The 15,591-nt window shown below is 39.5% G+C and overlaps 1 protein-coding gene across 3 annotated transcripts; it reads left to right on the top strand.

Moving 5' to 3' along the window:
- The first annotated feature begins 11 nt into the window (after positions 1-11).
- On the top strand, positions 12-13,361 carry LOC129829566 (tumor necrosis factor receptor superfamily member 14-like). 3 transcript variants are annotated; one of them, XM_055891337.1, is made up of 10 exons: positions 12-232; positions 1,094-1,183; positions 2,786-2,911; positions 3,161-3,319; positions 3,499-3,583; positions 4,661-4,818; positions 4,976-4,990; positions 5,085-5,104; positions 5,328-5,374; positions 5,738-13,361. In XM_055891337.1, the coding sequence occupies exons 1-10, from the start codon at positions 196-198 to the stop codon at positions 5,793-5,795; spliced, it is 795 nt and encodes a 264-aa protein (XP_055747312.1). In that variant the 5' UTR covers positions 12-195; the 3' UTR covers positions 5,796-13,361. The 3 variants fall into 3 exon arrangements, with proteins under 3 accessions (XP_055747312.1, XP_055747314.1, XP_055747313.1); XM_055891339.1 differs by lacking the exon at positions 1,094-1,183; XM_055891338.1 differs by lacking the exon at positions 5,328-5,374.
- The last annotated feature ends 2,230 nt before the right edge of the window (positions 13,362-15,591 follow it).

Here is a 15,591-nt window from a genome sequence, read left to right as displayed (position 1 = left end):
ATTTAAGAATTTAAACGGAGCCAATACGTCATTTCCGGTGTCATGTGAACGCACCCTGCTTGCTATCCTAGCTAAACAAGAGGCACAGATAATTGACTAATAATGGTGCTTTAAAAGCATATATGTGACATAATAGTTGGCTAGTAGCAGTATTAATGTATCGTCACAACGTTCTGACGTCTTTATCAAGTGAAAATGGTATACCTTTCGTCTGCACAGTATTTCCTCATTGGTAAGTTAGCTGGTTTAGCTACATTTAGGTTTTACAAAATTGTGATATAAAATGGCGTCCTGCTAAATCAAATAGTCCAACTATCACATTTCAGATTGAATCAGCAAATTTGCGTTATCGATGCTAGCAACTGACTTTACAACCACAACCATGTGCATGTTGCCAAAGCAATAAGACGTATGCAAGCTATGTTGAAACCAACGAGTTTAATTAATCCTTCCTTGCCTAACAGTTGCGCCACAGAACAATTCATATTTGATAGCACTATCCCTTAAAATAGTCTATGTATAATTAGCTACAACAATCTGTTTTACGACATTAACTAGATAATATGAGAAGAAAAACATTAAAACAAGGTTGTGGGAGCAGCGGAAGTCAAGCGCACATTCATTAGTTTCAATCTGACGAACGCAAAATCTCAAATGATAATTATATTAACGTTTTATGACGGATTTAGATAAATATTCAGACTTACTTTGTGATTAGTCTAGCGTACTCATCTGATGTCGTGGTTACAGTATTTCGGAACCAAAATGAATTGTTCATCCTGCTACATGGTCAGGTGTGGGCAAGGTTTGCGGCGCTTGGATTTTTTTTTTTAACCACGCCTGACTCGAAGTCGATATGTTGATGTTGTCTTAATCGGTCTGACAGTCGTTGCCATCCGGCCGCCATCTTGTGGGTTTCCACTTATTAGGGGGAGGAAGACACGAAGTTGTAATTTGTTTTAATTACAAGTTCCAGTCTGTTTATTTTCAACTCCAATGTCATTGTTAAGTGCATGGCATGGCAATTAAGGAGTTGTCAAGAGAGAACAAACAGACTGGCCCTTAGCCAATTCATCTTTTTTGTCTGTTTCAGGTTTGAATTTTATGCATGTATTTGGAAGCAATTGTGGTCCAGCAGAATACAAAAAGTCTGATGGGCAGTGCTGCCCAATGTGTGGTAGAGGTAATGTTAATTTATGCATTAGCTTTTTCAATGTTGCTGAATTGCACGTTACCAGTAAACAAGGGGCAGGCACATTTCTACATGTAGCTCATATATCTCATACACTACAGTGTTTCAGAAAGACTTATGCAGTAAATGGGAGACATTGTTTGTGTCCGAAGATCCATACTAGCGTACTACATGCTTAAACTGCAAACTATGTACTCATCGTCGCATACTATTTAGCATGTACCGTTTAGTAAAAAGTGTGCCACAATACAGTAGCGGCTCCTGACTGCGTTCCAGTTCCATTCATTTCTCTAAACTCTGAATAGAATGTAGTGATAGGCCTACTCAGGCTGCCTATAACCAGCCTATCACACTCAACCTATACCGTAGCCAATAAAGTCCATCTATCCTATTTGAAGAGGACAGAAACAGATAATTTGGTTCCATTTCAACATAATTATTTGTGAAATCAAAGTGCTGTAACATGTATAAATTATATCAAATAGCCTAGTACACACACCAACACTTTTAATATGTTCAAATCAAAAGGTATTGCACAGAAAAACGTGGACAGTCGTGTTTATCCCAAATTCAGAACTGCTGGACAGCAACATAATAAACTAAAGCACTTTGGGAACGAGATCAGAATGACCGCTATGGCTTGATAACTTAAATAAATAACTTAAATAACTTAAATAATTCAAAAGGTAGCCTAGATTACAAAACTAAAACAATCCGTTCAAATCAAAAGGCTTGATTTAACATGACATCAATAACGCAGCCACATCCAGAGTCCCCGGTGCAGACACATTCAGAAATCAAAAGTTGGTTTAGTATTTAGTTTAAAAGTGCTGACAAAGGCCAAGAGACAAGAAACACTTTTCAATGAGAAAACAGAAATCCACTTTGGGTAAAAAAACAAAAAAAAGACCAGGATGCAATACTCCATGATAATTTTATGGAGAACAAAAACTACTTGGGCTACATTTTAACACCACGGCAGAAACTTCGCTATTCGGCATGTTCCCAATTAAAGGGTCACTTTTTCACATTTTAACATTATATTTACTATCTCCAGAACCATACCAGTATGTAGTGAAAAAGATAGAAGATCAAGTCCTGAGAAAACAACCCCCTTGGATGTCACCGGGGGCCAAAAAAACCTTCATGGTGCAGCGAGCTGTGTTCCTTGAAACACTGGTTCTGTCCGAATACCCATGCTTGCATCGTAAATAGTCGGCCGTCTGAGTATGCGAAAAAGGATGTGATATTTAAAAAATCGAGTATACTTTAAATGCACCGATGTCACTTATTTCGGCTTTGACAACATCTGATCAATTAAATATGGGGATACCCTACCGAAATCAACAAAGAGCGGGAAACATGTAAAAACATGTTTTTATAGCAGATACATTTTTGAAAATCGAGTATGATTTAACTGCCAGGATGTTAAACTCGATGTTCGATGCACACTTTTCCATAATGCCTTTGAATAGGTAGGCTGTGAGTGATAGGCCCTAGTTCTCTTCAGGTAGCCAAACAACAAAACTAGGCTACTTAAAGAAAATATGTAACGTCTCTAAGTTTAATTTTTTATTTTTTTTCTGTGATTAGGCTTGGTGGTCCGCAGAGATTGTACAGTAGATTCCAGCACATCTTGCATACCCTGTATCAGAGGGACCTTCATGAACGAGGCCAATGGTCTAACCAAGTGCTTTCCCTGCAGTCCCTGTGACCCAGGTACATTTACATTTATTCCAAACCTTCCCATCTTTCCTTTTAGCAGTACACATCATAACCTTTTCACAGCTGAGCTGAGTTGTGTGGCACTGGCTTGGTTCTGCATCCACCAACTGGAAAGTACAATGTAAAAAAGAAAATATCTGAGCCAGTGTCTTACGTTTCAGGTCACCTCAATAGTGTGAAAGGGGTATGAGGTGCCTTCTCATAAGTAGTCCTCTGAAATGAATCAACCCTGATATTTTCCAGGACAGGGCCTGTTCACTCAGGCAGAGTGCAAACCAACAAGTAACACAGTCTGCGACGTTCCCGATGGATTCTACTGTAGAAGCTACTCATCCAACTCTGAGTGTAGCTTTGCAGTAGAACATACACACTGTTCACCGGGACAGAGTACTAAATCACCTGGTAAGTATGAAGTAGAGGCTAAATATTGTACAGGACATTATAATTATGATAAATAGATGGTGTTTTTTTTGCGCTGGTTTCTTTTTGAAGTGAAGTCATACTTCAGGTGATTTTGACTTCTCCATCACCTCAATTGTTATCTTTTGAACATGATAACATTGTTTATTCTCACTTTATAGGAACAAAGACAACAGATACCATGTGTGAGGAGTGTCAACATGGCTTTTACTCACAACATGGTGTCAACTGCACTGCTTGGACTGAGTAGGTCATCGTTCGTGTACTAGAGTTTCTTAAATTGCTTTAGGTTTCTTTTTTCTTTAAAAAAATTATTGGGACATTGATGATATTACATTTCAGATAGCAGGATCAATGCTCTGATAGCAATCTATAAATTCAGTTCTGGCAACCAGATTTTGGTTGACAATATAATTACAGGCTGGCTTAATGTTAAAACTATTTGAATTCATTCACTTTTTGACTGCACCCCTTTTGATTTGAACGGAACCTTCCATACATATTTGCCCATTGTAGAAGTGCTCAAAGTGCACTTTTGGGACCCGAATGCCAAAACATTCAAGAGATAAAGGTGCTGACCTATTTTGTGTACCCCACCATACCATGAGACATACATGTCTTCATCACTGGAAAAGATTAATGGTTGAGATCGATATAATTTAAAAGCTTACAAATAGTTAGAAAACCCTATTTTAATGATTTCTTAACAAAGACATTTAATTTGATTATTTATTTATCTAAAATCTCCTATTTTAGGTCATGAGATTTTTGTGTTGTGCCACCATCGGTTGAGACAACATGCTCTTGAATACAGGGTGAGTAATGTTTTGGATAAAAAATAAAATAGGAATACAATTGAAATGTAAACTTTCAAATGGTACCACAAAGATGATTGGAGGTCCACACATCAGTGAATGTTGATTTTAATGGGAATATCTGTTTTAAATTACACATTCAATCCTCCATTAGAAATAATAGAAATATAGATGATAGAATAAACATGATTAGTTAAGTTGACATTTAACTGGGGGTGAACCGGCGGCCATCTTTGTGGTAGTAATTGGTACTCATCACTGCATTCTCTATCAGAAAGTTGGTTGGCCATCTTTGATGTCACTTAGGTTGATATCTTTTCCAGTGATGAAGCCATGGATGTCTCATGGTATGGTGGGGTTTGCAAAATGGCAAAAATTTGAGCACCTTTTATCTCCTGAATGTTTTGTCATTCAGGTCCTAAAATTAAAATTATAAAACCTGACATTACAATATGCTGTTGTTGACCTGTCTAGTTAAATACAACTTTATGTGTTGCTTACTCTGCAGTTGTGCAGCAATGGGACACGTGAAGACTAAAGATGGAAATTCCAGTCAAGATGTTATTTGTAACAAAGTGCCACCAAGGAGTCATGTCGCTATAATAGCTCCAATATTATTATTAGGCCTGACAGTAACTGTACTGTTTTGTTTCTACCTCGCAAGAGGTGAGTCCTTTGTTTATTTAACTTCATGTCTCTATTTAATGAGTCACTTCTTTAAAAGCATGTAATTGTCATGTAACTTGCTGTTGTAATACATACACATGCATTTAATGGTGAGTTGTCTTTACCCCAACTAATCTGATTATTCTTGTGTTTTCAGCTAAACGTAAGAAAGGTCAGTCTCTATTTATTTACATTAATACCTTTCTCACCATGTTAACTAGTTTGTTTTGCCTCTATTAATCTGACTATTTCTACTGAACTTTCAGAGTTGTATCGGTTCTCTGAGGTAAGTCATTCTATTTCAACTTCTCTATTCAGTTGACGTTTTGATATAAACCCTCATATTACATTGTTATGCAAGCAAATCCATTGTCAAAGTTAGTTTTTCCTGGTAAATTGTTGCTAGTGAGTGAAATTCTGTTAAATTTATGGATTAAGAATCCAATGTTATTGTCATTTAGTCCGTTTTAGTTGCTGTAGCGATCCTAACTTAATGTAATATCTCATAGGTTCCTGTGCAAGAAACGGAACCTGTACAAGTCACCAGTAACTCCCTGTAGGTCATCCATTTGGATTAAATATTTCAGACTATCATAGTAATAACTGAATAAACAGATTACTTTATACTAGGGCTGGAACAATACCAGTATTGTGACAATGAAACAAAAGACAAAGCTGATTTAACTTCTTTAGGAAAACAGCCCTAATGTTGGAACAAACATTATGTCATGCAGTCACGTGTATTTATATCCCAAGCTTTAGCAGACATTATTTTACATACAGAAGGTTTTTAAAGTACAAAAGAATTTGGTCTGCTTCATGATTTAATTTTTGCCATGGACAGAATATTTAAATACTGGTATCGTACTTTATACTATTAGTAACTAAATGATTGACTTGTTCGCTTCTTGTTTTCCAGAGTGGAAACAGCAGAAAATGTGCCTGGTAATGTTGTAACTGATGTTCCACTAAACTGAGGAAGTGCCATGAATGCATGCAGATACCCAGAAGGCACCTGCATTTTGACTAATACGTGCACTTATCTGGAGTGGACTGTTAAATACACAGACAGAAATTGGTTAACTTTATCCACATGTTCTTATATCTACCTAAACATTGTTACTTTTTAATTACATTTTTTATATTAACAGTACCTGTGCATTTAACAAAACAATTCATATTTCACTGTTTTGATGATTGTTTGAATAACATTTCAATTGTATTTTCATGTTTTTCATTCAAATATTTTTTATTGAACACACACAGGAATGGTGTATAGGTATGAAAGGCAGGTATACAATTTTTAACTAAACATAAAAGAGCAGACAGAAATAAAAAGATCCAGAGTTCTGGGTACAAAACAATTATTACAAAACAAGACATACAAAACAAGGACAGGTAGAAAGAAAGAGGGTGGGTGTCACCCCCCCCTTATTCCCCCCCTTTATCCCTTCCCCTTATACCCCTCCCCGCTGCTCGGGTGGCGGTGCCAGCACGTGCTGCCCAGAGGTGGATTAAAATATTACAATGGAGAGTGCGTTAAAAAGTACAAATTCACAGTGCCGAATGGTCCAAGTAAGAGAGGAAAGGCTGCCAGATCTGATCAAATGTTAATAATTTATTGTTCAGAATATATCTAATCCTTTCTAAGTGTACAGTGTTTGCCAATTCGCTGAGCCATAATTTGGTAGTGGGCGCTTCCCTCTTTTTCCAGAACAACAAGATTAGTTTTTTTGCCGAAATGAGACTGTAAGAGATGAGTTGTTTTTGGGTGTTGGTTAGTCCGATTAGGGAATCAGACACTCCCAGGATTATCAGAAGCGGGTCTGGGTCAATTGAAGTCTCCAGAACTTCAGAGAGGATCCTAAAAATTCCACACCAGTAACCATGCAAGCTAGAGCATAGGGCAAAGCAGTGGAGAAGTGTACCCTGTGCAGCCTGACATTTATCACACATAGGGGATGTATCAGGAAATATCCTATGCAGTTTGGTTTTGGAATAGTGTAATCTGTGTAATACCTTGAATTGTATGAGCCAATGTCTGGAGTTAATGGAGCAGGTGTGGATATACTCCAAGCTATCTTCCCAGTCTGCCATCGAAATGTCAGTCCCTAGTTCTTCCTCCCATTTTGCCTTAATGGCATCTGTAGAGGGTGTGCTAACCGATTGAAAAGAATCATATAAACGAGATATCAGTTTGTCTGAGGTGGGGGATGTTTTTATGCATCCGTCAAACATGGAAGGCTTAGCGTTCCCAAATGTTGGGAGGTGTTTCCTAACATAGTCTCTGATTTGTAGGTATCTGAAAAAGTTACTTCTGGGAAGATTATAAGTTTCCCTCAGCAACTCAAAGGAAGCAAAGGTCCCTTCTATATATAAATCCCCTATGGAACTTATCCCCAACTCTCCCCATTGCTCAAAGGTGTTATCAAGGTTGGAGGGGGCAAAGGAGGGGTTCCTGGCAACAGGGAGCATGAATGACATTGGTCTAAGCTCAAAGTGGTTTTTAATTTGCTTCCAGATTCGGACTGTGCAATGTATAATAGGATTGTTACGATAAAGTGACCTCTCCAGATTGACAGGCGACAAAATCACAGCACCAATAGAGAAGGGGTGACACTCCTCCCGCTCCATACTAAGCCAGGTGGGTGACGGACGTGCGTCATCCAGCAAAAACGTAACCGCACGGAGGTTAGCGGCCCAATAATAAAATATAAAATTTGGGAGAGACAATCCTCCTTCCATCTTGGATTTGCAGAGGTGTTTTTTACCTATCCTGTGTGTTTTATAATCCCAGATGAAAGGATTGATAATTGAGTCCAGTTGTTTATGAAAGGATTTAGGTATGAATACTGGGATGTTCTGGTATAGGTAGAGCAGTTGTGGGAGGAAGACCATTTTAATGGCATTAATTCTTCCGAGCAGAGAAATTGGGAGAGTTCTCCAAAATTGTATGTTTGTCTTTAGTTTTTGCATCAGCGAGGGGAAATTCTCTTTAAATAGTAAGGAATATTGTTTGGTAACTACAATTCCTAGATAGGTAAATTTTTCTGAAGATAACTTAAGTGGAAGATGTTCTAGCCAGGAGGTGTTTTGTAACCGTATGGGCATTAATTCACTCTTGTTCCAATTTATTCTGTATCCCGAGAAGGTACCAAACAAATTAATCACATCAAGGATAGCTGGAATACTAGCTTGGGGTTCTGTTACATAGAGGAGAATGTCATCTGCGTATAGGGAAATCTTATTTAGAGTATCTTTAGTATTATAGCCGTGTATTGCTGCATCAGATCTAATCGTCTGAGCGAGAGGTTCAATGATTAGGGCGAAGAGCATAGGCGACAGCGCACAACCCTGCCTTGTCCCTCTGTAGAGGTTAAATCGGGGCGACAATGATTGGTTAGTGAGTATTCTCGCACAGGGGTTCCTATATAAAAGCTGGATCCAATTTATGAACCCATCTCCAATATTACGTTTCTGTAGGACTTTGAATAGATAGGACCACTCAACTTGATCAAAAGCCTTCTCGGCGTCAAGAGATATAACGGCAAGGTCTACGTTTGGTAACCTCTGAGAATACATAATGTTGAAGAGGCGCCTGAGATTGAAGAATGAGTTTCTGTTCGGGATAAAGCCGGTCTGGTCCGAATGGACCAGTTTTCCAATTAAAGTGCTAAGCCTGTTAGCCAGGGTTTTTGCTAAAATCTTTTGGTCTGTATTGAGGAGGGATATTGGTCTGTACGACCCTACCTCTTCCGGATCTTTACCCTTCTTATGTATAACTGTAATGAATGCTTCATCCAAAGTAGATGGGAGAGCTCCATCCTCTCTGGACTGAACCAACATTTTGTGCAGGTAGGGAGAGAGCATGTAGCTGAATGTTTTATAGAATTCACCTGGGTATCCATCTGGGCCTGGGGTCTTGCCACTCTTTAGAGTTTTGATTGTTTCTCGAATTTCTTCAAGAGATATTTCCTTATTCAGGAAGTTAGAATCTTCCTGGTTCAGGGCAGGAAGATCACAGTCATCCAAAAAGTTTTGCATAATTAAGGGGTTAGAATCGGCTTTAGATGTATATAGAGTCTCATAAAACTGACGGAATCTGTCATTGATGTCTTTGGGGGAAGAGAGTAATTCCCCAGATGCAGATTTAACTTTGTGAATCATTCGGTCACTCACAATTTTTCGAAGTTGTCTGGCGAGTAATTTGTGTGGTTTGTCACCAAACTCAAAATATTTTTGCTTGGCGTAGAGAAAAGATTTAGCAATTTTAGCTGAGAGAGTCTGATTATATTCAAATTTTAAAGAGGTAATTTTTTTATGTTTCTCCATAGATGGATGTCTAGCATTCTCCCTATCCAGTAAGTGAATTTGTCCCTCCAGTTCTACCAATTTTCCCTTGTTTTGCCTACTCCTGGCAGTCTGATAGGAGATGATACAGCCTCTCAAATAAGCCTTAACTGTTTCCCACAGTAATGCTGGGGAAGTCTCTGTGTTGTCGTTGGTGTCAAAGAAAAATGTTATTTGGTCTTTAAGATGTTCACAGAATGTTGGTTCTGTGAGGAGCTGAGGATTTAACCTCCAGACCCTCTCGTTTGGTACCATGTCACCCAATCTCAGGGAGAAGGTGAGTGGACTGTGGTCCGAGATTATAATATCATGATACTTCACATTACAGGTATAGGGGAGTAGTTTTGCATCAACCAAAAAGTAGTCAATTCGAGTATAAACATTGTGAACATGAGAGTGAAAGGAGTATTCCCTACCCGTAGGGTTAGTGATCCTCCATATATCAAATAAGTTAGAATTCTTTATGTAGGTATTCAAGAATTCACTTGAATATGAGGTGGGGGTTCGCCGGGTAGAGGATCTGTCCAAATATTGGTCTAGCACGCAGTTAAGGTCCCCTCCAATGATCAGGTTAGTATGGGAGATATCTGGAATCAGGGCAAGGACTCTTTTGAAAAAAGAGGGGTTATCAATGTTTGGCCCATAGATATTTAGTAGAGTTACAGAAGTAGAGTGGATCTCTCCTATTACGATCACATAACGACCCTCTTTATCCACAATAGTGGTTTTATGTAGAAAGGGAATTCCTTTCCGTACCAGAATCGCTGTGCATCTCGTTTTGGCAGAGAAGTTAGAGTGATACACTTGCCCCACCCACCTACATTTAAGTCTGCTGTGAGAATTATTTTTCAGATGGGTTTCTTGCAAAAAATATGATATTACGAGTGCTTTCAAGTGGGCTAGGACCTTGCCTCTCTTAATTGGTTCGTTTAAGCCCTTAACATTCCAGGAAGTGAATGTGAGGCCCGCCCCCCTCTAATTTGTAGTTCCTATGGTGGCCTGCATAACTTGTAACTCAATAAAAAGGTAAGAAAGCGCACCAAACCATCACGATCAGCATATGTAGCAGCTACACCCGAGCAGTATCCAACCAGCCCCTCCCCCCCTGCAAGCCCCTTTACTTCCCACCCTGTTCCCCTACTTTCCCCACTATTTACCCCCCCCGATCAACCCACCTTTAACAGGCATACACAAATAGGAGAGAAAATAAAATAAAAATAATAAACACATTGTCTGGCCGATGCCAAAAAAGCACGGCGCGACCTCGAACAAGAGGTGAAACAAAAATAAAATCCCAACTGTATGTTCACCTCTCACTATCCTAGAACTTCTACTAACATATGAACTGAGGAGGCTCCCGCGAATAAAGTGTCCAATTAGCATCTAATAAACCTAAAGAGAATAAGTTGCAACCTAAACATATTGCGCACTTAAGCGTCATCTTGGGTCTATCTATCCCTGAGATAAGCAAGATATAGCATCACAAGATTATTTTGCTAAGCACTGCCGGTCTAAACATGAACCATCAGCAACCAACTTAGACAGCCGTACATTTACATATTGTGGGTTAGATCGGAAACAAGAATTTTTCTAAATTAAACGTATCCCCCAGTCAGAAAATAAATAAATAAAAAGGTTATATACATGTATACATACACACACATACTTACCCATATACATATATGTATACATACACACACATACATCCCCAAAAAATACATATAAAGGTATATATTTAAAAAAATATATATATACACACACACCCATACATATATACATATGCGCATATACACATACATACAGAAACATTCATGCCCCAGAGTAATAATCCACACTAATTTAAAATATACACATACATAATAGTAAAATGCTAAGAGAAAATTATAAAGTACAAATAATAATTATATGTACGCACACCTACCTAGACACTACAGAGGGCTGGTAGGGGTCTAATCGGGAGAGCGGCCCTCGGCTATATCAAAGGCAGAACGGCACAAAACATCACCTTGCTATCCAGGTGTCTGTGTCTGCCCCTTCCCCACCATCACCCCCAGTCCCCTGCAAGCTTTAAATAAATGGTATTGTAATAACAATAAATGTAAGAATAACAAAACAAAAAATGGGGGGAATATAAGTATATTCATCCGAAAGTGTCAATAATCAAACCTGGAAGGCATCCTAAATAGGCATCGCTCTGAACACAGCCAGAATGAAAGTGACTTTAATTGAGAGCCAAGACTGCCCTCCACAGCATCTTACATGTTCGGTAGCCCTTGTTGAGACCGTTCAATACGGTTTCACCCGTTATGGTTTAGTATGGATTCGATTCCATGAGCAGACCCTAACACACAATGACAAGGCACTCTAACCTGTACGGGGGATTGGCGTATGTTCCCGGATAAACTTCTCTGCGTCCAAAACCGAGGAGAGCCAAATCTTCTCACCGGAGGGCGGGGTAATTCTTAGTCTTGCAGGGAAGAGCAAGGCTGGGCGAAGATGGAGTTTGTAGAGTTTGGCCATGACATCTCTGTAGCCGCCACGGTCCTTTGCCACATCGGGCACATAATCATCATAGACACGGAAGGGGTGCCCTTTATATAACAGGTTTCCCCTCATTCGGGCCTCGCGCAGGATAAGATCCTTGGTCTTGAAACTGTGACAACAGATGATTACTGGGCGAGGGCGTTGACCCGGTCCAGGCACTGGGACAGGGGCGTGATGTGCACGGTCCAGCTGGGGGTCCGAAGCCAAAACATCCGATCCCATTGCATCCTTCAATAGCTTGGCGAAGAAGTCGGTGGGGCGAGAGCCCGCCTCTACCCCCTCTGCCAGACCAACAACGCAAAGGTTATTACGTCTGGAACGGCCCTCCAGGTCGACCACTTTCACAGAAAGCCTCTGCACAGTACCCTGTAGTGACGAGCACAGCTTCTCTAACTCGTCGATCCTACCAGCGCTGAATTCAGAAGCCCTCTCAAGGTCCACAATACTCTGGTCCTGCGAAGCGACCGCTCGAATGGTGCCCTCGATTTTGGTGTCCAGTTCAGCAATAGTAGCCTTAAGATCCTCAGCTAAAGCAACACGTAGTTCTCCCAAAGCCTGGGTAAGTTCTTTAAGTGTCACGTTGTTGCCTGTGCCTTCCGCCATGTCTGTCTCGTTGTTTGGTGTGGAGTAGGCCTCCGATGTGGATTTATTGTCCTTTGGTCGCTTATTACTCGGCATTTTTACACAGAAAGTTACGATGTTGTATTAGAAAGAAATGTTTGTTGTAAAAAGTATCATAAAGTAGGTTAAGTTAGATTATTTCGCAAAAAAGTTGCAGGAGCCTCTCACACGCAGCCGTTCACTCCAACATGCTAGCTCCGCCCCCCGTATTCCCATGTTTTAACACACTTGTACATTTGTCAATATTGCCAAAAATGATCAACATCAGAATACAGTGGTGCCACGGGTGCACCATGGACATGTAAATAGTACACACATGTAAATAGTGCTATACATGCACCCAATTGTATTGTCGGCTGATATGACTTTTGTTGGCCTTGATGTTTTTTGCATTGTTTTCCTCTTATTTTTCTCTTTTGTTCATGTTTTGTTGTTGGTGGGGGCTTGGGGGTGTATAATGATTTAATTGTATTTATTTTTTGGCGGGGGGTTGTTAAGGAGCAGCTCTCTGGGAACTGTGGGGGGCATCTTGGAGGGCTGGGGGTTGAGAGCTTGGGCCGGTGGCTGATAGGTTGCTGGAGATCTGTTGACGTGCTCTTGAGCAGGGCACTGCCCCTGGTTGCTTCTGTGAGTCGCTCTCAATGGGAGTCCGTTAGATGACTGAAAAATGTAAACGTAACATAAACAACAACAAAAAAGAGCAGCTACAAGTAGATTGTATGTTTTAATATTCAATTATAAAAAATACACTACCGGTGTATTCAAATAGCCACCCTTTGCCTTGACAGCTTTGCACACTCTTGGCATTCTCTCAACCAGCTTCATGAGGTAGTTACCTGGAATGCATTTCAATTAACAGGTGTGCCTTCTTAAAAGTTAAGGTCTGTCAATACAGAACATTTCAAGAACTTTGAAAGTTTCGATTGCAGTCGCAAAACCCATCCAGCGCTATGATGAATCTGGGTCTCACGAGGACTGCCACAGGAAGAGAAGACCCAGAGTTACCTCTGCTGCAGAGCATAAGTTCACGTATAAAAAAAAATAATAATAATAAAAAAGTGAACTAGGCAAGTCAGTGAAGAAGAAATTCTTATTTACAATGACGGCCTAGGAACAGTGGGTTAACTGCCTTGTTCAGGGGCAGTAGTTTGGGCTTAGTCCCGCTATTGTTTGTTTTTCAACAGGACAATGACCCAACACACCTCCAGGCTGTGTAACTGCTATATTACCTAGAAGGACAGTGATGGAGTGCTGCATCAGTTGACATGTCCTCCACAATCCCCCAACCTCAACCCAATTGAGATGATTTGGGATGAGTTGTACCGCAGAGTGAAGGATAAGCAGCCAACAAGTGCTCAGCATATGTGGGAACTCCTTCAAGACTATTGGAAAAGCATTCCAGGTAAAGCTGATTGAGAGAATGGCAAGAGTGTGCAAAGCTGTCATGGCAAAGGGTAGCTATTTGAAGAATCTCAAATAAAATATATTTTGATTTAACACTTTTTTGGTTACTACATGATTCCATATGTGCTATTTCATAGTTTTGATGTCTTCACTATTTTTCTGCAATGTAGAAAATAGTAAAAATAAAAACACTTGAATGAGTAGGTGTTCTAACACTTGACCGGTAGTGTGTGTGATATATATACATACACAGTGGTGCCTAATTTGTTGCTAGGATCAATTTCTTAAATACAATTTGTTAGTAATAAATGTCACTATATGCATGAATACAAGTTAACTGTTTCCAGTAGTAGCCTAATGGTTTGGTTCTCATAAATGAATTTACACTGTCAATCCATGAGATGGCGCACAAGTGTAACAGTTACAGCAACGCTCAAGAACTTCTCTGTTCTCGTTCTCAGTCACAGAACCCTGGAGCCGAATGGGCTAATCAGAACCTAATAGCTTAGTGATCAGAAGAGGTGCAGGTCGGTCTCGGTTTGGTTGTAACATTCTGATTAACGATTACAAACACATCTGTAAAAAAAAAAATGCCCACATGTAATATTCTCTTCAAATTTAGGCTAATTAAGAAAAGGTTATTGCTAAAAATGTCACAGAGGAAAACTCAAGTGCTTTGATTAAATGTGTTAATTTTATTAATTTGTAGCAGTAATTTCATAAGGCCGATCATGGCCCTTCAAATGTAAATGGTTGCCATATTTTACTTAGTAAATGTCCTAAATCAACGGGCATTGGTGTAAAGTACTTAAGTAAAAATACTATTTTACAGAGTAGCTATAACTAACTAGCCAGCTAGCTTTGTAGCCATGGATTGTGCACTTTCCATTGTTTAGCCAAGTAGCTATCTGGTTGATGTTTTCCTTTTGTTAACAGAGCAGATGAAAGCAAAGTCCACCTCCACAAATGCTGTTTACATCTTATATCCATACTGAATGAAGCAGTTAAGGGACCTCATTGGCACCCTTAACTTTTTCACTTAATTTAAAATATTTTGTGCAACTGACTTAAAGTTAAGGAAACTTTAAGGCAAAAGATAAGGGGGGAAATGAACTTACGGGGTTTTATGCAACTGGGCCATGTACTTTACTATTTATATTTCTGCCAAATTTTACTTCACTACATTCCTAAAGAAAATGATGTACTTTTTACTCCATACATTTTCCCTGAAACCCAAAAGTACTTGTTACAGTTTGACAGGAAAATGGTCCAATTCACGCACTTATCAAAAGAACAACCCTCGCCATCCCTACTGCCTCTGGAGGACTCACTAAACACTCATGCTTAATTTGTAAATTATGTTTGAGTGTTGGAGTGTGCCCTGGCTATCCGTAAATTATTAAACTTTTTTAAATTTGGCTATTCTGGTTTGCTTAATTAAAGGAACTTTAAATGATTTTTACTTTTACTTTTGATACTTAAGTATATTTAAAACCATTTAAAAAAAAAATTTACTCAAGTAGTATTTTACTGGGTGACTTTCACTTTTACTTGAGTCATTTTCTATTGAAGGTAGTGTTACTTTGACCCAACACTGTCAACAGGTGATTTGGGCCAGGCCAGCCAGCCCTGGTGGTGCGGTTTCTCCACTCTCTACGGTCGGTAACCATAGCGAGACCCATATCACCGGAGACGCTCGTGTCCAGAATTACGAATATAAAACGTTGCGAGGGAATTCCATGCAAGGCAGGTAGTAGGATATTTCATGTTTGACACGTTGCATAACATTATAGTTTCTATCGAGTAGTCAATTCCAAATATTCCATGGAAACCTTTATCTTCAAGTGAGGCCTG

The sequence above is a fragment of the Salvelinus fontinalis genome, chromosome 31 (genome assembly GCF_029448725.1).
Source record: "Salvelinus fontinalis isolate EN_2023a chromosome 31, ASM2944872v1, whole genome shotgun sequence".
NCBI classification, from domain to species: Eukaryota; Metazoa; Chordata; class Actinopteri; order Salmoniformes; family Salmonidae; genus Salvelinus; species Salvelinus fontinalis.
Note: the sequence above shows the minus strand (reverse complement) of the source record. Positions and strands in the feature narration are given on the sequence as shown.

Coding starts and splice junctions, on each gene's coding strand:
- LOC129829566 (XM_055891337.1), top strand. CDS start 196: ATGGTATACCTTTCGTCTGCACAGTATTTCCTCATTG. Junction 233..1,093: donor TGCACAGTATTTCCTCATTG/GTAAGTTAGCTG, acceptor TGTCTGTTTCAG/GTTTGAATTTTATGCATGTA. Junction 5,375..5,737: donor CAAGTCACCAGTAACTCCCT/GTAGGTCATCCA, acceptor CTTGTTTTCCAG/AGTGGAAACAGCAGAAAATG.